This window comes from Maylandia zebra, linkage group LG12 (genome assembly GCF_041146795.1).
Source record: "Maylandia zebra isolate NMK-2024a linkage group LG12, Mzebra_GT3a, whole genome shotgun sequence".
Lineage (NCBI taxonomy): Eukaryota > Metazoa > Chordata > Actinopteri > Cichliformes > Cichlidae > Maylandia > Maylandia zebra.
Genome location: NC_135178.1, coordinates 17,746,893 through 17,773,189, shown reverse-complemented (window position 1 = coordinate 17,773,189; position 26,297 = coordinate 17,746,893). Strand labels below are relative to the sequence as shown.

The window sequence follows — 26,297 nt, the reverse complement described above, 5'->3', positions numbered from 1 at the left end:
GGAGGGTTGTGAGTGGGAAGAGGGAGGTAGAGGGGGACAGTTTGATGGACGGACATTGTAGCACCAGCATCTGGTGATAGCTGCAGCTGCCGTATCGTTTTCCCACCGCCAGCTTGCCAGCTAAATAAATATTGCCACGATCTGTCTTGTACTAGCAAGTGTAAATTACTTTAACACATCAATAACTAGTTTACAATGATGTTTTTTCCAGCCATTTCAGAACATATATTGATTTCACATTGCTGTTAAATGGCACAAGCATTGTTTCCTTCAGCCTGTACTTTGTTTTCCAGATAGACTCCTGGCAGGCATGGTAAAGCAAAACAAACAAACAAAAAATATCTACATCAATTATGGAGTCATTTTACTATCACTAAATATATATATCGATATTATATATGTATTTTATAATTGAATATTTATATATGGTGTCTATCATGATAAAAGTACCACTATTTGTCTGTTCACATGAGAAATATGTACTTATGTGTCAGGTATAGATTTTGAAACTTTGTGCTTTAAATGCAGCGTTGAGTTTTGAACATCATGGTCTTGTTACTGATGTCATGCGTTTAGAGCGAAAACAAAACATTTCTCTGAAAAAATTTGCATCTGTTTTTTTTTTTTCTTGCTTTGGTAAATAAAGCAGATTATAATTAGCACCGAAGACAAAGATCTTTAGAGCAGTGTTTCCAGTGCAGTTTTCCATTGTGTGTTTCAATAGATTCCTCAACAGTAGTAATTATGCGAGGAAAATGATTCACGCTATACATGATTTACACTGTACATTTCTTTGACAAAAATAGACAAAAGAGGAGAGATTGTTCAGGATGTACGTAGCTCTGTGTGAGTTTTCGCTGCTGTTTTTGAGCAGGTGTGCACATGTGTGGCGTGAAGTGGGAGCGTGCACGTGTGTGCACCCATGAAGCGCAACTGCAGGCGCTCTCGCGCTTCTATATTGTCTATTTTCATTCGTATGGGTTCCTCCTCTCGAGGACAGATGTTGGGGGAAACCCACAAAATCAGAGCTGAAGCCGCACTATAATCACTGCGATTTTAATCAAGGTCTCGCATTGTGACCCACTTATTTTCTCACAGTGCTGATTGCACAGCAGTGCAGTGGCGACTAGCATTACAAAACTACAGCCTGTGATTAACCTTCACATCATATACATGTCCCCTAACCAAGATACAGCGAATCCTAATCCCAAAATTACACCCACTTGGACTGAAAAATGTCTCCCTTTGTCAAATCTGAATATTTTCATCCTTCATTCTCCCATTTTTATGTGAAAGACAGATGATACTTGCGTTCTGCATATGAGGAAATTGAGGTATGGCTGAGTGTATAATACCTAACTAATATATTTCAGTTGGACAATAATATGTTTATGCAAGCGTGCGAGCACAGTCTATGACCTAACTTTTTTCCCCTACACATTAAAAGTATACGATAATGTGATTCAAATGAACCTCACACATAATATTATAGGCTTTTGTGAGAATAAGGACATATTCCAACCTTCTTAGTCGTTTTCACCACTATTGTAATTTTCACATCAGTGATAATAAACCAGATTGATTATTCATTCTCATGCTTCAACACCATTTAATTGTGTAGCCAGAACACTCCAACTTCGGGGTCAGCAGGGCTCTCTCTTTCATTTACACAAAGACACATCAACACGGATGCATACACCCACCCACCCACATGCAGACAGGCACACACACCAATTCAGAAATCTCTCTGTTTCCTTCTCTCCTTCACAGATGCTCTCAAAGGGCCCCCCGAAACATGCCCAGACTGGAATTTGCCAAAATATCCTTTCTCCTATCAAGCACACACTGTGCCCGATCTCAGTCCCATTGCACTTATTCCTCCAACATCTCAATTAATACCCCATTGGAGGCACAGCACCCCACAGAGCCTCAGAGGCTCACTGTGGTGGTGGATTTTTCCTTGTAATGTTCACCACAGATGCTGAAGTGCTTTCATTTTAAACCACATTAGTGAACTACCTCGGTCTCAATCAACACCAACAGATGAAAGATGTACGTTTATGAGCAGTTGTCAGTTATTATATGCATGTGTGTGCCTCTGTTTGTTTGTTCGTGCCTGTCTTTGCCATATCAAAGCTTGAACACCTTTTTGAAGAGTGTCCATTGATAGTCTTTGTGTGTGTCTATATATATATATAGACTCTAATCTATCAGAATGGGAAGAGGAAAAAAAATCTATTTATTGGCTTGTCCTCTGGTGTTATGTGTTGACAAATTTGATGTGCTAAAAATACTGACGGCTTCCATCCGACTGACAGGCATACAACCTATATCTTACAATGCTCTGTTGTCTCTCTCTTCTCGAGCTGGCTGTTCCTCCTGTTCAGTAGCTAATGGATTTTCATGGTTTCCAGGGTCTGTTCCAGAAATGTTCTCCTGTGGAGATCTTGTAAGAAGTGCCCTCAGCTGGTCCCACAGTCTGCCATTAGGCCTCTCCACTCTTTTTATCCCTAGACCTTTGAGACCTCAAACTGCCAAATGAGTTGAATTATGGCCAGTTATGTGGAGTGGACCCAGCATCACAGGGGAGAGGCTTGAGTCAGTGGAACTAACTACACTCCTGACCATTAAAAGGCAACCTGACACTGCCTCTTCATCTTCTTTCTGCTCTCAAAGGCCGACACCGCGAGCCCACGTCTCCAAGAGCAGAGACGGAGTACAGCTATTCAACACATGAGCCAAGTAGCCAAAACAAAAAGGCAGTCTGTCACCCAGGCAAAAGAAAAGCAATCAAAACACCAATCTTCTCCACATTCATTAAAATTGTAAAGCTCTCCCTGCACTCTGTGTACTTTTCAATATTTCCTTTATCAATATATTCTACACATTTGCCTGTCTTTTACCCGTCCCTTTATTCTATTTTTTTCTCTCACTTTCTTCCCATCTTTTAAAATTTGTCCTCTACCCTTCAGCTTAGTGAGTGGGGCTTCAGGGTTATAACCATGGCAAGGTTAATTGGAGCAGCTTCAATAAACGTGCTAGCTACAGCTCTGGCTACTGTATGAAGAAGGCCATCTACTGTAAGTCAGGCAACCTTCAGATTCTTCAGATTCAGAAATTCACCCACACAGTCTTTAGTCACACAAATGCCAATCAGTCCAGCCTATGGTACAACCGTTTGCACAGACAGACACTGTACGCGCACACATACACACAGAGCACTGTATTTGATCTGTCACAATAACAGGGGCATCATAACATGATGGATACGGCCCTTTTTTTCCCCCTCTTCTCTCCACCGTGCTGCCTCTCGCCTGTAATGTTGATGCACTGTGTAATGTTTGCTGTTGCCGTTAGCTGAAATGGAATGAGTGATACAACCAGAGGTGCTGGGATTACCGTGGGCAGAATTGATACTATCTGTCCAATGATGTGTTATTTTGTGGAAGTGAGGCAACAAACCGGAGAGAGAAATGGTTGCAGCACTCTGTATGATTTTACAGTTTAAGTGGTGAAAGACAAATAGAATAACAGTGATATGCTAGCAGGGGTTGTAAATGGTTGAATAATTTTCCTCGATTTCAGCATTCATTTATCTTTTCTACAGTCCTTTGCGGAGCTTCTCGTGGCAGCCTGAATGGTATTTATCCCTCTAGTCTGCTCACAATTGCAACATCAGCTAGCTCAGCGCACATCTTTAGAGGTGAGGCAGGTTGCGTCCACGCTATTCCTCTAATAGGGGCGGCTCAGAAAAAGGTCAGAGGTAAACTAATGACACCTGCAACAGATGCTTCTTTCTGGGAGCCTAAGCTAAGACTGAGCATAGCTGGGCTTGTGGGAATAAAAGTGTGCTGCTTTGAGACTCAGCAGGCTGCGCCCGGGTCAGTCGCTAACCACTGAAAAGACTAAATTCAGCTCTTTCTGCCGATTTGGGGCACAAGCTGAGGGTCCGGGGCTATTGTTGTGGGGTCAGGTTAAAGCTGTCCAGATTGCCAGAGCAGCTGACAACCATTCATCACAAATTCAGCACCGCAAAGCTATAAAGTTCTGCTTAGGTAGGTCAAAGGCTCTAAAGAAACATTTTAGATTTTACTTTCACAGTTGTTTGCGCATGCTGATATGGACTTGGGTTTGTTTTTTATGTTTTCTTTATTTATTTAAATACAGGAAACCTCAGGTGAAAAACACAGCAGCAACTTCAACTATCAACTTCCTGTTTGTCCTAAAATCTAAATGTACATATCCATACATGTCAGTTTTTGTCCAGTGATGGCTCATGAATTTGAGCTTTGCCTCAAGCACTGCTTTGACTCCTTCTTCTTCTTCAGAGTTAATGTTCTGTATTTTGTACTGATTTCAGTATTGCGGGCTTTCAATACATGTCTTCACAAGAGTACCTGACCCACTTGCTTTTATAGTATATGCAAGTACTACATCATGCGTTTTCCGGCAGGCAGTGAGATGTTGTGCTGTTCTGTATGAGGGAAAAATGAAATAAGAAGGGCTATTTTTCTCCCCCATGTAAACAGCTGGCAGCATCCCATGCTTGCACAATTAATGGGCATCTAATTGGCAATAATCATTTTTACTTAAGCAAATATAAAGTAGGCAGTTGCCCCTGGAACAGACAGCTGTTGGTGGAACCTTCTGGCAGCATAGCATGGATACCTGAGGATGTGGATGATCACTTCTTACTGGAGGTGGTCCATAAACTTAAATACCAAACTGCTGGTGCACAATTGATTTTTTTTTATTTAAACAAATCTATTAACGACGCCGGAGGATTTACAGTATGTAGACTACAAGTGTATCTGATGCGTTAACCATCTCGCACCGTCATACTGTCTTTTAACCTGTATTGTGCCATAAGTTTCTGGTATTTTATGGTGTTAATACATCACCTGGTTAAAATTCAGAGGAAGTAATCACTGAAACTGTGTTGTACACATAACAGCAACTTAGTTAAAAAGAAGTACACGCACATTAGTCTCTGAGGCGGTAATGGATTTTTTTCAGTGATCATTTTTCAGTGATGTCAGGGACTTTTCAGACACTTTGTTTCCAACATATTTGTCAAATTCAGATTTTAAGGTCAGACCTCTGCAGTGTAAATCCATAGAGTTGTGATTTCATTCAGCTTAAAGTTACCCCATCAAGGTTGTGATTCAATAATAAAAAGCTATGAAAAAGTACAGTGCTGCCAGAAAGGATGAAGCCTTGCAGCTGACAGACAAGGAGGCAGCGTGCAATGAATTAAACACAAAATTGCGTTTTTGCCATATAACTCATCTGGCCAGGAGTTTCTCAGACAGGCAGCCAAATAGGACATGTAGAAAAAAAAAAGGTAAAAACGCTACTTCATGTGATACAGTGAAAGTCTCTTTGACATTGGCTTTAGGGTTCTTAATGTAATGCACAAATTAATTTGCATGATGAAGTCTCTTCTGCTTTAAGCCTTCTTCTTGATGAAAGGGCGAATGAGTGAGAGGAAAAAAAAGAGAAAAGAATAAGTGTGTGGGATACTGAAAAGTAATGTCAGCCAACCTTATTATGAGAAGGGAATGGATTAAGGGCATTGTTTGAGCTGGTAGAGGAGGTACCTTCCATACTGCTGCCTGCCATCTTATCTTGTCCCCCAACAGTGGTTTAATCTGTTGGTCGAGCATGCCTGCAAATAATTTCTGTCTGTCAGACAGACAATGGAGCTGTCACCTTGTTGTGCATCACGGATTACTGTACTGTGCATTCTGCCCCGCCCCTACAAAGAGCCCTGACAAAGGACTTAATTGAATGGCTAATTTGTGTGTGTTCCATGTGCGAACATGCATAAACACGAGCTTCAAGTCATCACGAAATGCATGCAGACTTGTTTTCACATGCATACTCCCATCAGTAAGCACTCGCAAGTGCAGAGAAACAACCGTTCAAACCCACACACAAAGCTGGGTGCGCACACTCCCTATAGGAATTTATTTTGAGGCTACTTGTTCATTTAGTCTGATGTCAGGAATTATTGCTTCCAATCCTTATGGCTAAACTGTAAACAAATTCAATGGACCAGATTCAATTAACTCTGCCTAACCTAACATATAATTACATGAAAGCACAGAGTGAGGAGTAGAAGATAATGGAGTTTTTTTTACCCTTGAACCTTAACCCTACTTTTCCCATTTGTTTATCAAATTAATTTAAGCCAGTTGATTTGTTATGCTGTGGCTTAGATACATATAATCACCCATTTTAGCTTCATATTACACTTGTGCTTAGGCTAATTAATCCGCAATGTTTATCACGCATAAACAGTGATGGCTTTGCATTATACATCTACAGAAGTAAGGGTGTTTTAATTGTTCTCAAAAATGTTAATTATTTACAGTCAGAACAAATATCCAAAGACACATCTTTTTTGAAAAACACTAGTGAATGACTTTGGATGACATTGGTCTTAATGGTGGGTAAAAAACAGACACAGAACAAAATGCCATGATTGGTTTTAACAAAAGGACAAATACATAAAAAAAAAAGATTTTATTTAGTTTTTGAGAATAGAGTATAGAACTTCCCAGTGGAAAACCACGCTATCATCATTGTTCTGAGAAGGTCTGTGCAGGTTTTCTGAAGTGACAGCAGTGCTTCGTCTCATATGATGATGTGTTAAACAAAACACTGCCCACATGTTTGCCTTAAACTAAGTAGCCCTTAACTGCTTGGACAGACAGCAAGCTGTTGCACTTTATGTATTTGTTTATTTTCAAGATAAGGGGCCTCTTTTATGGATAAGCAGCTGACGCTTCCGCTCTGTCAAGCTGGGACAGGCTGAGGGAAGATAAAATAGAGTCTGTTAATCTGGTACTGGTGAGGAGAGAGAGCGATGTTATTGACCTACGCTGGCAGCAATGTGTTTCAATTATACACCGCCATCCATTTGTCAGGCAAGCAGAGCGATGGGCGGGGGCACGGGGTTCAGGCTTGGGTTAGAGTCATTCTCCATCACTTACGATGTGTCTTTGGAAAGCACTTTAATTGAATTACCCGATTTATTCTTCAAGCAACAATGCCCTGGCATAGACCCATCACGAGAGAAAATTAAATGCAAGTTTTAAACTCAGGCAGTTTACATGCTTCACATTTTCTTGGTGTACACATGGAAGGAGATGACTAACTTATGGTGACCGTCCAGAATAAACGTGTTTTGTTAATGTGAGTGCTGTGACTTTATCATGAAAATGTTATCTTACACTTTACACAGGACTTTTTGACACGCTGCCTGTTTGTTGCTAGTCACCCTTGTGAACTATGTCTATTCATTGTGTGACAGGTAAGAAAACACCTGGTGCTTTGGCTAAGTGAGAAATTAGAAGGCTAATACATTCCAAGCAAGTAAAATTTAACTTATTGTGCAGGAGATGCACAACCAACCCTTCAATAGTGCAAATGTTTTGTTGCAGTATTTGCTCATTTGTACAGAGTTCACATATCAAATTAATTTGGTTTCTCATGCAACCGAATGTCTCCATCTGTCTTTTTAGTTAAAACATTCTGTCAGCCAAAGCACGTTGTCAAGTCAAGTTGCGCTGCTACAGTCATGTTTTCCTTTTGTTTCACTGCTTGCAATCTTTCAAGCAGATTTCCTTGAATATTTTCCCCGATATTTGCAAATTGCACGAGGTTGAGTGTGATTAATTCTAATCAAGTTCAATTTATTCTGGAAGAGCAGCTGGAAGAGGCCTAAGTGTTGACTGCATTCAGTCTGCGAGCTGTCTGACAAGATGGCCAGCCTGTCGATCACCTAAGCCCCGGTTCCAGGTGTGGTTGAAGGTGCTCATCTCTGCTGCATGCTGGCCTACTTGCACTCTGGCCCTAACACCTGGCCGTTCACCAAACTCCGATCGTCAGTTCGTCTATTTTCACGAAGACAAGCCTCGCTGTCTGCTCAAGCTCTCTGTGTCTAATCAACAGTTTCTCTCTCCCAGTATCTCCAGAGCTCATCTTGTTAAGGACAAAGAATTGTGGATAAAAATGTACTCTCTATAAGCGTGTAATGTACACCAATTATGCTAATTTGCAGCGTTGCAGATGGCCCAGTGTTGATTGCAGTTTTAGGATCAGGGGAGGCCGTCTGAAATTCGAGTGCGGGAGTCACGTGACACTCATTACTGCACAACCTCAACCAAATATCCCTTTGTCACTTGTCATCCATCTGTGCTTACTATCTTTGACAGATAAGACTATGCAGAACTCTAGGCAGCTGAAGAGCTGCACAATAAGCAACGGAAAAGCACTGTTCCTAGTTTTAATTGGCATTTCCCTAGTTTTGCTGTATTTGGCCATGTTTTCTGAACAATGAGTATCGTAATCTAAAATGTCAGGGGATAAGATAATGTCCTAATATAGGATTTCATTGCATTTTACAAAATAGACACTGAGTACATTTTTAATGATGACAGTTAATAGAACCATCAAGATGTCTATTTTCAACTCTTTTCTTTGTCCCTTGGCGTCTACCTCGCTGGGATATGTATAGCTATCAACTCTCAGTATGCTGGCTCCAGGGGCAAGAAGAATCCTCTCGAAAATGCCAGTCCACTATGGGAACTGTGACATTCACGGCGTGCCAAGGTGTGCTGTGCGTTAGAAAAGCATGTGCAGTCAAATGTAAATTCATCATCGTCATCAGCCATGATGCTCTTTGTTCCGGCTATTCAGGCGAGTCAGTTTAGCCCCCATCTTCTTCTATGCCATGCTAAAGTGAGCCCATGCTGATGTTCAAATGAATGGAGTCCTTTCATGACGCCATGGCCACTGAACTCTGGAGGCTGCACATAGCCCTAAGTCCTGCAACCTTTGTGGCAGGGGGTTCCTGCCAGGCATGATTCCTGTTTAGTGAATAAGTGGGGTAATTATGGTGCAGTTGGGGCCATGCAGCAAATGTCACCAGCAGATAAACAGTAGGAGCAACTCTTCCGTAAAAGCCTAATTTATCCACCATGGACCTCCTGTAGCCTGCAGATGAATTAGGAGCAGTTGGGTGTAAAAAACAAACCAGCTTCTCTTGATTTCACTGGAGTTCAAGGATGCATATAATTGGAGAAACACTAGTTAACTGATAAGGCCCCAGGTTAAACCTTACTTTGTCACACACCAAATCTCTCATGCTGGTCTCAAACGGCAGCTGCTAGTTTGATGTGTGTATGCCTGGCATGTGTGGGCGCCTGATGTGTTATGACATGATAGAGATTTAACTGTTTCAGGGTGCATAGAAGCTCTTTTCATAGCTGCATTAGATACAAAATGTAACTAGTGGAAGCTATAGGTTCAAAATGACCCCTTGCACATATTGTATTATGTGTTACTATTAGAATGTGAATCTTACACTCTAGCCCCCTCCTCTGCATCTCTAAAAGGAAACCACATCCATTGCACTCCATTAAAGAGTGCCCACTCACGCGTGACTACAGGGCGGCCTTTATAACATCATGAGCCTAGGGAAATGGGAGAGTCAGCGAGCGTCATTCCATTACCTGCTGAAATGGATGCCCCTGTATCTCCTCCTTGATTAGCTTTGTCTCGAATAACAATGATAGCTTTAAGTATGTCTAATTGAGGCTGGCCTCACCCTCCCTCTCTCTGTGAAAGTGCTTACTCATTTTGTCTGTCCTTTTAATAATTACATTATCATTTTACGCCCCTGCCGGTTCCTTGGGAAGTGTGCTGGCGCTTGTGTTGAAGTGAAAGCTCATTATTGGAGTTGAATTATGTGCAGTTTATTGATCCCCATGGTGGATTATGGTGCTCTAAGTTAGTCTAGACAGAATAGTTAGCCAGATGACAGAGAGGAAACATAGAGGCCCCAGGGGAAAGATCTCTGGGCTCAGTGAGCAATTAATGCCTGCCAGGTAATGGAATTTAAGTTTACACTAAATCCACCAATGCCTTGGCATTTGAAGTGCCTTATAAAAAAAAACATTAGCCTAATGAGACGGTCAAGGGAACGAGAGGCATTCTTAACACACATTTTCTCTGTCACACACACTTGTCCTTTTCTCTGTTCTACTCGATCTTCTGAGCTCATCCCACACACAACAGCGCACAAACAGCCAACTATCACTGCTCCATTTTGATGCTCCTAATAGAAGGCGTATTGGGATGCATTTTAGAAACCAGTTTTTGTTTGATTAATAATGTTTAGTAGGCTCCATTTTAAAGACAGGCTTCGCTAATCTCCATCTTAGCCCCGGTGAGGCTGTTTGTGTGATAAAGCGCACAGTGAGTGGGGGAAAGGCCAAAGTGCTGAGTAAGAGGCCAAGCAGGACATTCATCTCTATAAAGCTGAGGGTCCGTTTTAAAGCTATCCATCATTATCTTGATGAACAGGGCACATTACCAACAGCAATGCCTCCTACCGCCAGGGCTAGCAGCGTGGTGTCCTTCAGTGGACTTGTAAGGACCTCAGTCTCGTGTGAAGTGACATTTTTTTTCTGCAATGTTATGAACTTTTAAGTTGCATACTTGATGGTAAGCGGTTTACTTCCTGTCTCTATGTTCACCAGTTACTTGTAGATTGAGGTTTCGGGTAACTAGTAAATATGAGCTCAATGTGCACAATTAATTTTGGTCTCTACTAATTCTTGAGAATGGTTTTAAATAGATAATTGTTTTACTGTGTTCACCAGTTAGTAAAGTTAAATATACTCTGAACAGCCACAACGCTTTGACCATTCACCACTTAATCATAATCATGTTGTTTTAGATGTGGTAAGATGACCAGTGATTTGAGTTAATACAGAGAGACTATGAAAATACCCCAATTTAGGATATAGGATTATTAGGACCAATACCGATATTTGGTCATTTCAAAATCGATATATGGGCCAATTTTTTTCAAATTCTATTTTCAGGTGCGTAAAACATAAAATTTGTGTTTTTGTTCTTATTTATAATTTCTAAGATAAAATATTCTTGTTTTTTTCCTACAACAAGTCATGAATTACTCGTTTACTCTCTGCCTGACTCTCCTTACATCAGCTGGTTGTTGTGTTTGCAGTGTTGCCTATTGTGACAAAAGAAAATGAACAATGAAAGTGAACTGACATTACTGAAAATCAGTTTGATCATATTACAACATATCACCAGCAGGGTGTGCTAAAGCATGAAATTGTGTCCACTAGAGTGCCCTCTAGTGGACACAACTTGGAAAAATAAACACTCATAGAATGACTGAAGGGTGTTTCTTCCATCTTTTACCTTTTTTATTTTATTGCCTGTTATAAATGCTGATACCAGTATATTAGCAAATAGCTAACATCAGTGATCATAATACTACTGATGACCAGCAGAGTGTGCTGAAGCACCACTGTTAAAATAAATTTAAAACTCTTAAAGCAATTCAAAGAGTGAATTTTAGTGTGTTGCATGGTGTGTGTTACTAAAAATATTAGTTTTATAACTGCCATAACTCCACCAACCTTCAAATCAGCAGTTCCACTTGAAACTACCGAGCGGTGCAGTAGTCCACTTATAAACAATACTGATACGTATCCGCAAGTTAAAGCACGTGTCAGCAACTCACATACAAAACAAGTTTACCTCTCAATAAAGTTAATGCCCTTGTCACCTTAGCTGAAAAATGTCTTCAGTAACATGTGCTGGTGTTTTGAGACATGCAAGCACAAACACACCCATCACTTGGGGCACAATGCCAGTTGCTAAACTCTATTTTAAATGACAGCATTAATGAGAAATATTGGATAGTCAGGCAGAATGCTGCACCTGTTCATGTAGCCTTGTACATCCTGAAAGCGAATGAGGACGCAAGGAGCTTTACCCCGTAACGAGGCCAATAACTAGCTTAAAGCCTTTTTGTGCATGTTGTTTGCTTTAATGTGTCCTTGGCTCATGAGCCTTGATAATGTTAGTAAATACATACAGGAGTGTGGTGAAACTGGGCTGGAATCCACACATGGAGGAGGAAGGGAGTGTCACCAGGGAGAAGAGAGAAAAGAGAAGTGGATGATTAGACTGGTTTTACTGCTCCTCTGCCGACCTAGAAAAACAGCAGACCTGACCTTGCATAGCAGAACCCTTATATATCTAATGATCTCTGAGTAGCTTAATGATACAATGTTTTCTCTCTCCCACTCTTTCTCGCCGTTTTCCTTCCCTCTCACATTGCAGCTTTTCTCTCTCTTTTAGCACAAGCTTTTGCACAGGCACACTAGTCCACACAGACACACACAAAGTACACAGCCTTGAAAAACCCAGTCAGCAGTTTGGGCTCGGAGTCTAGCAAATGAGCTGTCCTATTGAAATAGAAAAGAGAGTGCTCTATGCTGTGGAAAATGCTGCTATGGCAAGGCTTACAGAAGAGGGACGGAGGGAAAATTACTTGTTCGGACAAAGAAACATGAGAATGTCCTTTCACTACAAATGTACCAATTTACATTTGGACGGGGCAGATTACATCCATTTCTTCTATACTTTATTTCTTTTTTAGCCCTTTTTTTTTTACCACCCTTACACCTCTTCTCATTATCATTCATAAAACGCCACTGTAAGTGCAGCGAGAGAGAGAAAAAAAAATTCCGATTCAAAAAAATTACCCTATTTTTCATTGATTCACTGTTCCTTTATCTCGTCCTAGGTACTCCATTGGTTTTTAACGCTCCAAGTGTAGTTGGACTCCTGCAGTTTAATGGTGGTAGCACCGTTATACAGCTCAGTTGAATTGTATCAAAGATGACTAACCAGCCATAGTGCCATTCCTACAGCGGGGTACTAAATACTGTGTAGCAGTACAGTACACACCAATAGGAGTGCATTTTTTGAGATGATGGGTCTTAAGTGATTGATTTAACTTAGCGATCAAGAAATTTGACCACTGGGAAGTTTATTAAAAAAGAGAAAGAACACATTCTGGCCTTTTTGTCATTGTATAGAAGGAAAACTTTGGCTTAAGTCATTCATTTTTGGGCTTAATTCCCTCTCTTTGACTACTTAATGCGTACACCTCCGCTTTGTCCTGGTATTCCCCTTTCTTGCTGCACGCGGTAATTAAGATTCCATTTTCCTTTCAGTACGAACGTTAAAGTGGAGGGTTATCATTGGGCTTCTGTAAGCTCAGCCAATGAAACACCTATAGTGACCTCTCTGATTTCCCCAATAGGGGGTCCTCCCTCCCAATAACCCTCTCCCCCTCTTGGCCATCTTGTTGTGTGGTCTCCTCTCTTCAGTTCTCTCATTACTCCCTGTGTGAAGGCCCGGGCGATGGGTGGCATGGGAGGAGTGGGGCGGTTGCAGAGGAGGGCTTCTGTCCCTGGATGAGTGAGTGTGGATAAGAAGTTGTTTGAATTCATAATTGTGCTCTTGTGAAGGGGGAGATTTGTAAAGCAAGGCTGGGTTCATTGTGTGGCAGTGCGGGTCCGGTGGAGGGTGCGAGCTGCTCAAAGCTAATGTAATCTACGCTATTAGAGAGGGTTAATTAGCTGCTGAACTGGAGCCTGAAGAGCAGGCAGAGAAGGAGAGGCACGCAGAGTGAGACAGAGAGAGAGAGAGGGAGACGGAGGGCGGGCGGGCGGGCAGTAGGGATAGAGAGGTCTTCAGGGAGTCATTAGAGACTGCTTGTTGTAATACAGCCACACAGTCAATAAGGCTTCTCCTCTGAGGAGTTAGAAGAAAGGCGAAGAAAGGCATGGTGGGAGAGAGAGAGTTTCACACCGAGCTTGTGGACGTTAGCAGCTCTGCCACTGGACACATGCTAGGGAAATTCTTCCAACTTGTAACCTTGTAAAGGTTTTTACCGACAAAATCTGTCGTAAATCGATCAGTTCTCCACAAAAATGTATTTTTATAACACACCGTTAAATTGTAAAACATAATTTCATCATTGGGGTCAACTTTTTTTTCTTCTTTTTTTGTTTTCAAAACCAAAAAAATGCTCTGAAAAGTCAAAGTGTTTGGCTTCTGACTTTAAATACTTTAAATGCCTTATTTTTACTTTTTATTTATTTATTTGTGACTTCTTGCTGTCACGTCTTTTGTTATTAATTATTCCCTTTCACAGCTAGTAAGCAAGAAAACAAATCCCAAACCCAACCAAACAAAACAGAAATTGCACTCCAGGTTTCAATGTAATGAGTTAATTGTTTTTTTTAATCAATATCCTTTAAGAAAGCATGCGTAAGTGTTCTGAAGCTCATCTATTGACCCACAGAGTTAAGTACCTAGAGCAGCTTGGTTCATTTACATAGAATATGTTGTTGAGTTGAGATAAAATGACCACAGATAGAGAGCAGACATCACATAGTTTCAGTGAAACTTTGGGAATTCAGTGTGGAAACTTCTTATTCCAGCATAGTGAGTGGTCTTATTAGTCTATGTTAACATCCACAGAAATTAAGAGTTGCAAAATTTCAGGATGCAAAACTGTTGATTTCTTGAAAATGCATTAAAATGCTACTAATGCTAAATATTGGCTGTAGAAACCAAACCTGAAGAAAGAATATCGTATATTCCCTGCCTGCTAATTGTTTACATTGAACACAAAATGCATCAGTTTAATTAGACTACCAGGCCTGCATAATTTTATGTTCTTTTAGTTTAGCTTCTTATGAGTGTGCAAAGCCTAGCCTTAAAGTAGCTCATCTGAAGCACTGCAGGCCCCTGGCTAGCAGTTATATTTATCACCGTGTCCTCCAGTAGTCCATCCTATGCTGCCATGAGTCGCTCTGAGCAAAACTTCGCTTAAGACGGGTAGTTAGTGTCTGCTCCCTTGACAGATTTAATGCAGATTAATTACTTTCCCTGGCCCAAGCAATCCATTTTTGTGTGTTTGTGGATGTTTTTAGCTTTTTTTTTTCTTGACCTTGGGGTGAAGTAAGACAGAAAGACAGAGAGAGGAAGGAAAAAAAGCCCTCCACACTAGACTTATACTCTCAATTTAATAGCCGAGTGAGGTGTTTCTCCTGCATCATCAGATCAATGGAGAGTAAATAGCCCGCACTTCTTGTTTCACAGAGCGGTATTGATCTTTTCCTCAGCCTCGGCTTCCCTTTCCCCAGCATCTCATGTCTTTCAACCCCTGGGACTGTGCTGATTGCCATAGATTGGACAAGCTAACAAGCGCATGATGAGGAACCAGGCTTTCTTTTCTTCTCATAGGCTGTTTCTTTTTTTTCCGTGTGGCACTGGCATGAACACACTCAGACAGACATACACAGAGGGACTTAAAAACATCAGATCTACACAGCTCGGCACCATAAAGGAATATGCTGTTTCTTTCTTGTTCCCTCTGTTGTGCCTGTTGTTCTGTCTTCATCTGTACTGAGAGGATCTGCTGTAGCTGTGCCCGTCTTAGGGATGTTTGCCAGACTGATGGAGTATACCTACTTAACTACACAATAACAGCAACCCAGAGATACTCAGAGTGTTTCTTCACCTCACTGGGAACTTTATTTTTTTTTTCCAGCTGGCACCGTGTTTGTTCCAGAATCTTCCATCATCTCTGAAAATATCCCAAGTGGCCTGCGGAGAGCGACACACTCTGTTTGCTCTGGAGGATGGCAGTGTGGCGGCATGTGGGTAAGTTCGGTGTCAGTGCAGCAGACAGTTTGCCGAAGTCCAGATCTAAGGGGGATAGGAGGAGAGATAAGGAGGAAAACCCCTCCCCACATTCCATCCAGCTGATATTATTGCATAGATAAATAAGGGTTTGAAAAATTGTGCGTGTATGAGGATACGTTGATGAGAAATCATTGGCTAATTAAACTGTCTGTGTGTATGGGAGTGCACTTGATTACATTTCTGTGCCTTTTCATTTCTTCCAAGCGTATAAAGTTGTAATAAATCTTGCTGGGTGTGGGTGAGACAGGTGCATGTGTTGCTGTGTGACTTAGGATCAATAAGAAGTGTGTTTATTGAATCCAGCAGTCTTTCCGTAAGGGCGGGGAAATAAACCAACTGGAATAAGCGATCAGATGTGCTTTTAAGGCTCATTACAAGCCTGTGTGGCATATAGATCTGCTTTTAAACAGGACCTTAGATTGGCTTATGCTTGAACACTGCAAATATTATACAGTATCAAAATTCAGAACCATATTAGAAAAACTTTAAATTACTTAGCTCTCTTGTTATTTATTTCCATGTTTATATGGCAATATGAATTTTTCTTTAGGGTATATGGTTTTATGGTAGGCTAATAGTGCCTGAATTGAGCAAGTTGGAATGATTTTGTTTCACATTTTTCTGTCATTGTCTTCCTTTTTATTTCTTTTCTGGTAACATGAGCAGCTGTTTGACCTACAGCTTGTCATTAAAACTGAAGACAATGAGCATAATCACAAAGGGGAAAAAAACGTTTTTTTATCATAAATAATCAGGACAAATGTATGATCAAGGGCTGTGAATTGTACATTGTGCAACAACTGACTGAAATAACTAATATCTGACGTTTAACCAGCAGAAACAAAGAAAATCGTGAAATACACATCAACGGTTTGGTGCTTATTCAGGCCATCAGTCAATCTTTCTATTAAAATGAGATGAGCTGTGCTTTTATGAAGCAAATTTAAATATCTAATTATTATTATGTTGTAGCTTAAAGGGGAAATCAAAACTGGTAGAAGTGACCTTGCCGGGCCTGGCTGTTCATATGCCATTGAAATAGCTGTATGCAAGTCTGTGCTAATAAACAGCTAAAAGGCTAATACGAAGAGTGACAGCATTAAGCGATGACAGTGCACTGTAAAAAAAGGTTTCACTTAACAGTTTGTGCCATGATTATCCTTGCTGATGGTGACACGTATAAGTTTTACTAGCGTTAGATTCTGTCCTCTTCCAAATTCAAAATTAGACCTCTTTAGTATTCTTTGGTAAGCTATACCAAGCTAAATCATGACTTCTTTCCTTTCTTATCTTCTCAGTGCTATCTCACCTTTTACCTGTAGCTGATTTAACCACAAATAAGACATAAATGCACTCCCATTCTTCCCTCTCATCGTGGCTCCCTGTGTTTGCATGTAATATTTTAGGCGACTCTGGAAGGGATGACAGTTCTAACTAGGCCTATTAGGTAACCCTCAGGGTGCCCTCAGCACTGATTTGAGCACCATTAATTTTCTATTATGGAGTGCTAAAGATGTGCCCCTGCACAGTCATTCACCTGGCTTATTGAGTCTCACACACACCAATTGTGGACTTTTCCAGGGCAGTGTTGCTCAGGGTTTAGTGCGACCCCTCTGGGGAGCTAATTTATTATTTGCAGATATTGATCTGGCAGGGTAGGCCAGCCAAGCCGTGGCCGATGTTGACTCTGCTCTGGCCTGTGGCGACTTTAACCCTTTACAGATTGAAGTAGACACACACTAGATGGAGGGCCAGTCGCTTTCAGTAGAGCTTTGAATTCCTTTGCTTTTACAGTGTTTTCTTTTTTTCCCGTTCTAATGATGAACTGATGGAAAAAAAAAATTTTCAAAAAGGAAAAGATACGTTTTATCTTTCGGGTGGTGAAGCTTTAAAAAAACAAGAAAAAATGAGCAGACACATTCACACGTGCACGTACACACAGAGAGGCGGACAGTGTCTGGCCTGTCCAAGGGAAATAAAATCACAGTTAAGAGGAAGGAAAACAAATTTAGAAGGTCAGACAAAACATTTATCAAGCTGTGTATGTCTGGTGGGTAAATAACGGAGGGACAGTAAAGGGCATGACTCTGAAACCAACAGATACCTGCAACAGATCATCACACAATCTCAAGATTCACTGCAGAAAACGGATATTTCTCTGAGGGTCGCCTTTGCAGCATTTACTAATATTCTCCTCTGTATTGCAGTTTTATTTTGAACATAAAACTGAGTTATTACAGCATACACCCATGTGACTGAAATGAAAGTTGTCATGGAGAAAGAAAGAAAAAGATTGAAGCTGCATAGACATGTCTGCTTGTGGATAGATTAGAATATAGTACATACTGTACAGTACAGCATAGCCTACACTGAAAACTGAATCTTTTTCCCTGATTTTGGGCTTCAACTAATAAAGGTTATGCATGTGCATTGTGTATATTTAAGTTGGAGTGCATATAATTTAATTTATTGTGATTATAAATAATGAAATAATCACCAAAGAAAGGGTGAGATTAAATAAAAACAATACTTCTAAATTTAAATCGATCACAGTGTAAGAGAAAACTTTTCCTTAAAATTGGATAAATATTCATTACATATGTTGTACAGTGCTTTTACAACTTAAGCTATATATAAAGGCTGTTTAAGAGTGTATAAGAAGAGTGTATAATAAGAGCAAATTGCAGCTATTAAAAAGAATATAATGTCATGCAGAAATATTCCCCATCAGTCCTGTGCTATGATGTCATTGAAATGACTCGAGCCAAAAACAGACTTCTGAGGGAGATGAACAAGACAGGACATGAACATTGCATGAAATCCAATATCCAGATGTGAAATCTGTGCACATGTGCATCGCGTCGGATTGTTCTGTTTTGCTTAGTTTATTTATCCATTTATGTCCTCATCGCGCATCTACTCTATTAACTTACTATCCAACACTAGTACTCACCAAACACAAACAGTCATGCCCAGGGACTAATAAGCAGAGTCCCCCAGGCCTCCTCAAGGCCTTGCAACAACCTCATTGTCACCCTGACCTGTATTTAATGCTCCCACTGAACCTCGGAGGCCAGACAGCAGTTTGCCTGTGTGTGTCTGTGTGTTTGCCTGTGTGTTTCCGAGCCAAGTAATTCACAGGAGATATAACCAAGAAAAAGCACAAAAAAAAAGAAAAGAAAAAGGAAAAAGAAAACAAAAGCTGTAGATTAGAAAACCATGGGGGTGTCCTATGATGAATGCTAGGTAGAGGGAGGGGAGCATGATGATAGATGTCCAGAAAGGAATTACGGAGGATAATAGACCACCATTTTCCTTTTATACCAGTTGTTATGATAGCGTTCGGAATAATCTTTTACAACCTAGAATAAAAAATAAAGGTCACGAAATTATCTAGAGATAAAAGTGCCTCCAACTAATCCACATTTGTCCATATTACTTCTGTAAAGACCATTTCATGGTTGACAGGCCTGTCTTTTGTTGAATTTGGCAGAACCTGAGGAGATGGTACATATCCATCTTCCATGTTTGTGTGAGTCACTGAAACAGAGGTGGAGGTCAGAGAGAAGACATCCCTGATGAGGAAACATGATGGAGTGGATTTTCCACTGTTTTGCTGAATAACCTCTGCTAATGCTGTTACACAAGTAGCAGCAATCCGCCCATTGAGCCCTGGCAGGCAGGAGGACAGAGGGAGGAAGCCACCATCTTTACAAAACATCACATGCCACAGCCAAAACTCAAATGTCTGAGTGTTACTAGAAAGTAGAGATGGCACGATACCACTTTTTTATGTCCGATACCGATACCGATATCATAAATTTGGATATCTGCCGATACCGATATGAATCCGATATAATGTTTTTTAATCAACAAAACTGTTTTTTAAATATCTTGCTGCATTTTGTATAAGTTCATACTCAAGTTTAAAACAACAACTACACTAAAGCTATTCTGTTATACCTGTATGTAAAAAAAATATTTCATAGTTCAGCAATACTGATCAATCTAATAAACTCAAACCTGCACCATCCTCCCTATTCTGGTATTTTAAAGAGTACTTAGCATAAATATTAAGCAACCTAACTAATAGGGTTCCAACTCCCAGCAACAACAAAAATAAATAAATAAAAAATAGGGAACCACCCCTCACGCTCCACCTCATGATGCTTAATCGACGTAATCAACCTTAATTTGATGCAGTGTGAAAAAAAAATGCACAGAAATCAATTATTTTTCAAGAAATATTAAATAGATTCAACATCTTTCTTCAACAAAATTGCAGACTGCACAGATGGTACCTTCCCAAAGGAAAAAGTACTATAGCTTACTAGGGTATATTAGACTTAACAGTTACTATATACAATAATGGACTTCTATACATTTTACATCAGATTAAAACTTTGGGTGTAAGATTCAGATAAATATTAAATAATTAAAAGCTCGACATTTTAAATGAGAATAAGAAAGAAAATTATGTCTTTGTGCCCCCTTTTCCCTGTTAATGCCCTATCGGCCCCCCTGGCTAAACTTTGCTAGATCCGCCCCTGCACAGTTACCAGCGTCAGCTACGTAGAAAAAGATCCTGGAGTAGAAAGTAATATTAAATAAATTCTAACAACAGCTGATCAAGCTTAAACGTGCTGCTGTTGTTCAGCCGCTGGTTTCCTCTTTCTGGTGCAAAGTGGGCCAAAAACAAACAAGAGACACGGACTTGCGACAGAAAAGCCGATCAGCTGATCATTAAGCAGTTTCATGATTGAAGTAGCAGCCGGAGAGCGAGAGGCAGTCGCTAGTTAAGCTTAACGCAGGAATGCTTTACAAACATTCAGAGATGGACTTACACACTTGCTTTACTTCTCTCGGGGATAACTTTGTCAGAGATGAAATGCCGGGTTGCTAGCGAAGCTCCACATGCTATCCAGACCACCGACAGGTCCCGCATGCCACAGCCGCTCTATCACGTGATGCATACTGCTCCGACGTGCTAACGTTCTGAGGTGAGTTACGGCGTGTTGCAAGTTTTGTGAGGTGCTTTCGTGATATTTAATGGATCGGATTACATTTTTTATTTTTCTCCGATATCCGATCCAGTAATTTAGGTCAGTATCGGACCGATACCGATACGTAATATCGGATCGGTCCATCTCTACTAGAAAGTGAAGTCTGTGGAGGCTCTCATCACAGCTGCTCATGTTCTGAGACCAAGAAGCACAAGTCAAGGGGAATAAAAAGTAAAAGAAAGTGAAACACATCTAACTGGGACAAATACGATATTACACATTATCCCTTATTTTGTAATGTCTCTGGCATATTTTTGAGCTTTTCATCAACCAGATCAGTCTGCTACGAAAGAACAGAGTAGGCTTTCCTTTTATGCTGTGTCTCTAAATATGTCATTATCAGACTCGATCTGCTCTCAGCTGCTGGAGATAAGTCCAGCATTTGGTCCAGACTGATTAAACACAAGCGGGCATGCCTAGATTGAACATAAAGACGTGTGGAATTTTTATATCCAGCTTCTTTTACTTAAAATGGTACATGCTTTTAGTTTATCATGAAATTTTTTCATTGGATTTACATCCATTAAAGAGCTTTGGAACCTGTGCCATTACAAATTGCTCTATATGTAAAAGGAGTAAATGTGGTTCTAAAGCAACACAGTTGTCAATAAGCATCAAGCAGCCGTCGCTGACGTGCCTGCTGTCTCATCAGTAATCAGGCCAATCTGTTTTAGCAGAAAATGGCCATACACAGCACAGCATTGATGAAAACGTCTTATTTCAACTCCATGGTGCCTTGAGAAGGCAAAGCAAATCAGCAAATGTTCGTGAATTTGACAGAACAAGCGTGGAAATTCTATGACAACTAGTTGGATTCGGTGAGCCGAGTGCCAGTACTTTGCATTAAGTTACACTAAGCGCTAATTGGATGCTACCTGGCTCTACATCACTAGCAGCTCTGAACAGGATCAGGATCTGGCTCTGACTAACAGCAAGCTCTCTGGTGTTCCTGGCTGATTACCCTCAGCAAAGGGAAAACCGAAACGATGATGAGAAAAAAATCCCTTCTCTTCTCTCACACAAGCCCTTGGCCCTGTTGGCACTGTGCTAGCTTTTTGATTTTTCCTGATGTCCCTGAAATTGATTTTCAGCCATGATTGCATCGCTTCTCTGAGGATAATCAAAGATTTTGAATAATTGCTGCAGTATGACTATACAATGGGGAATGACAAGAATAGTGGCAACTTCCCCTTGCTGTCTTCTATAGAATAATTTTAACAGAGCACTACCGTATGACTTCACAACATACCTCTGAAATGGTTCCCAGTTGTAAGCATGACACCATATGTTTGATTGGACATCCTAATAAGAACCCTGCCTAGGTTTTACAGTCGCTGAAAGATACCTTTGTGTCACAGCTTTGGAAATCTGTTCTTCAAAGAAAACTATTATTTGGGTAGTCAATAAGTAATCTACAGATTTTTTTTTTCTAGGCTTTCATTTGACTAGTCAAATCAGCTGTGGGGGGAAAAAAAACAAACAAGAAAAGTTGATGTCCCGTTTCCTTTTTCCTGCTTAATCTTGCTGCCATCGATTTAAAAACATCCCGAGGAAGTCGCTTTGTACTGTTAGTCTTAGCTGCCTCATATGAGAGAGACATCAGCATCCTGGAGCCACCCTTTTATGCCACAGTGAAAGATGGTCTCTCATGTAACGCAGGAATGTAACCAGTGTTTGCAAGGGGAGAAACAGATTGATTATAGGGCGAGGGAAGATTAATAAGCTGCACGGGGCAGTTATGACACCCATTGTTTCACACATGCCTTGTAGAGGTGTGCCTCCCAAAATGCATCATCGTATAAAATATTGACCTAAAACATATCATTACTCTTTCTTGTGCATGCTTGCTTTGCTCTTGGAAGGAGGTTTCTAAACAGTAATAAACTGTCCTTTTTTCTTTTCTTTTTTTTGAGAAACTGCTCTGGATTCTTGAACAAAAGCAATATATACTGTATGGTTTGTCAGAATGGACTCAGAATCTTATCATGTGCCAAGAGAGCAGAATCAGGGGCACTAGAAACAGGCGGAGGCCATATTGTCTACTGCCAACACTTAATAAAAGCCCCCGTCTCTCTGCTAGCAGTGTACTGCGAGGAGGGATCTGCCCCTGACAGAAGAGCCAGACAAATGCAAGACCTCTGGCCCTATAGTAGGAGGCTGGATGTTGGGGTTTGACGCAACCTTGAGGAATAAACTGCACGACCCCGACAACTTGTTTACTTTTTCATAAGGGCCCATTGTTGCTTACTATGTAAGGCCGGGTGCTGAGAGTTATGACTAGAATGAAATTCCTGCGGGCGTCATGCTGTAAATGGCAGTACTCACTATTTGGTAGTATTGATTTAGTTTACAATGCTGAGCCGTTTAGAGCCTGAACTCATTTCGCACAATAACCTTGAGCTGTTGCTGACACTACTCAGTATCACACGATTACAAGTCAATAAAGTTCTCTTATATCTTAGCTCATTTGGTGGAAAGAAAAACTAAGGATTCCTGTAGATATTTTATAGGAGCAACTAAAAACATGGAGAGTTGTCTTGTCTCCTTGGGTTTGTGAGTTTAAGACTTGACAGCAAGACTAATTTACCCTGTAGGAGTTTTTTCTTTGTCTTTTTTTTCCTGGATTAAGTGGAAAAGTTGTGCCATCAGAAAATAACCTGAAAGTCACTTTGAAAAACAGGCCTCCTCAGGTTTCATGTAAGAAAGGCTAAAACGACAAGTTTAAAATACAAACTAAAGCATACAGAGGGACACCAGACCAGATAACTATAAACTGATTGTTCACGTAATCTCAAATGCAGCATTAGACAACAGCTAGCCATGATAGTCAGTATGCAACATGTTTATGTTAACACTGTCTTTGATTAAAAAAAGGGGGCCACTGGTAACATTTGGTAACTTTAGTAATAGACTAAGGGATGGCATTTTGGCTTTATTGGACAAAGTAAAAGTGCAGCTGAAGAAAATACAACTTTTACAATCAGAGTTATTTTAAAGCCATATAATGATAAAATAATTAAAAAAAAAGATTAAACCACAACATTCACTATCAACAGCTTTTGGATGCTGTCATGGATGAGGAAATAATACTTTGCATAACAAAAATCTTTAGCACAAAATGTTTTAAGTGCTAATGGCATTTCTGTATGAAGACTGAAGTGTATTCCAATTAGTCAAATGGAAAAGCTAGATGTTATCTAAAATTAGCTTTCATGTGAGATTTTCTACCCTTGTTTTTTCTATTACTAGCTAGAGGCATGACTTTGTTCCCCTTTCTATTTAATTTGCTGCCAACCTGTTTTATTTATTTATGTGCTTGCAGAAATTGCCTTTTGACCTTGATGATTACAAAAAGTAAGTGAATCGAAAAGGCATTGATACCCAGAATTCACTTGGCTGGTGCGCAAGGTTATTCATCTTGCTACCTCAGTGCGGTTTCAGTTTTGCAGTGGTCACATTTTACTTCTCGCCACACTGTTTTCATTATCTTGGGAGGGCAGAGGAGAGGTTTTTGCCAGTGCCCTTATAAACTTCCATTTCCAATTCAGTACACCATAGATGCCCCCCCCCCCCCCCCCCCCCCCCCCCCACCTACACACACACACTGCACCATCTGCAACAGAGACACTGACACTGAGAATGTTCATAACATGAGAAAAAAGTGACCATTTCTGCGCTTTACAGAAGCCCGGATGATAGAAGGCACGACACTGCCACAGTTTTGTGGCGGAACGATCACAGAGCGAGAATATTCGCAGAATTTGGAATTCTCTCTCTTGGTCCAGGATCAAGGCATTGTGTAACAGAGGTGATGTTCACCCTCAAAAGATCCATTTTGAATAACAAAAAAACAATGTGTATGCATTTACAAAGTCATTCAGGGACTTTATCCATGAAAACTGAAGATCATCTTCTCATTCACCTCCAGGGTGCATTCAGCGCTGCTTCTATTTTTTAAATCACTCCCTGAAGTCTCCTTATCATTGGCGCTGTGTACTCTGCGGTTTCAGTGCAGACCTCAAACTTGTGTGGTGACATCAACTTCTGTTTGAAACTCACACAAATTTAATGTGGATGATCACCGCTGGTGGCAAAAGCTGGATCTTCAGCAAAACCTATTTCAGTAGTTTTTATTCGGCAAATCCACAATTTCCAAGCTTGGTGAGACTACAAGCGTGTTTGCACAATTTGTGCACTTTATTTTTGGCTATTCATACTTCCATAAAATATATATATTTACTTTTATTTAACACTTTTAATACTTGGAGACATATATTTTTAACACGATATATATATATAAAAAAAATCTATTGTGTGTTCTGCGAAGTTAAAGTTAAATGTGTGAAAAGTATAGTGAAGGAAAGAGAAGCAAGGAAGCTGTAGGGTGAGAAATAAAAGAGAAGCTCATTTGGGCTCTCCAGGATTTCAGTGTTTTCTCTGTTGCCCTTTCAAGCTTAGAGAGGCCCGGTGGGGGCTGGTGTGTGAGTCTGGAGTGCAGGGAGCACGGGGCACTGTGTAGGCCGAGGCTCAGCATCTGCCAGCCCAGACTGTCCGTGGTTTGTTCCTTTTCCAGCACATTCTTATGTAATTATCTGTGATAAACTCCTCTGCAGTCAAGCCACAAATCCACATGTCAGAGGCCTGGCTTACTCAACAGCTCTGAGAAAGCCACATGCACACAAGGCCTTGAAGAAGCATGAAAACGCACACACACACACACGCACACATTTATAGATACAGACAAATGTGCATTTTCACACACCTACTCGCTCTTAGAGTCACACAAACAAAAGTTTGTGCTGCAGTGACAAGTGGGTTTTGTGTTTTCGAGCCAGAGGATGGAGGGTATAATCCTGGTTTCCAGATTGACACTCAGCAGAGTTCAGCAGACTTCAGGGGTTCCTGTCATGCCCAGCACTTCCGCCTCCAAGTTCTAAGTTACTCTAAGCGCTAAGTTCCCGAAAGTCCCCATGACAAATAACCTGCTGATATACTCCACTTTACCAGAATCAGCGCTACGAGAAGTCCTGCCTCTACTTTCTGGCTGTGTCAAAGCTTGTCACAGCTTATCAGATAGAAGTGAGAGTTATTTTGTTCAGTATTTCATGACCCTCTCTTGTTTCTTTCCTAACACTTACCTTGGAAATGTTGTTTATACCATTATAATTAGCCATCCGTGCATGCACATTCTTAAGATAATCATATTTTGTACCATATTTTGCTACAAATTGGGACACAAAAATGAAGAACAATGGCCTGGTTTTGAGTTCAAAGAAATAATAACCATATTATTCTCTTGCCATGTTTTTTTACAAGGGTTCTTGGATCTTCGTTTTGCTGTGTATTATCTAGTCTGATGCCAGCAGAACAGGGGCAGGGGATGACAATGGAGTGGTGTACTGCGGAAGAGTGAAGCCTGTGCCAGCAGGATAAGAGAGAGAGTGAAAAACAGAAGAGGGTGGGGGTTTCATTAGCATAACTAGCGGGATGCCCAGAACCTTTCTGGAGTGGCATGTTTACGGCACCACGCTTGGCAAGAGCACACTCATTTTATAGGGTTTATTAAGGAGACAAGGGGAGACACAAGCAGGATTTGGGATATTGTCGGCATGTGTG

At 40.7% G+C, this 26,297-nt stretch overlaps 1 protein-coding gene across 5 annotated transcripts in view; it reads left to right on the top strand.

The window, feature by feature from the left end:
• LOC101465137 (uncharacterized) overlaps nt 1-26,297 on the top strand; it is a 312,892-nt gene that overhangs the window by 68,025 nt on the left and 218,570 nt on the right. For all 5 annotated transcript variants that reach the window (XM_076890789.1, XM_023155390.3, XM_014413966.3 and 2 more), the window contains one exon: nt 15,464-15,576. In XM_076890789.1, coding sequence (XP_076746904.1) covers nt 15,464-15,576 — 113 coding nt within the window. The remainder of the gene's footprint in view (nt 1-15,463; nt 15,577-26,297) is intronic.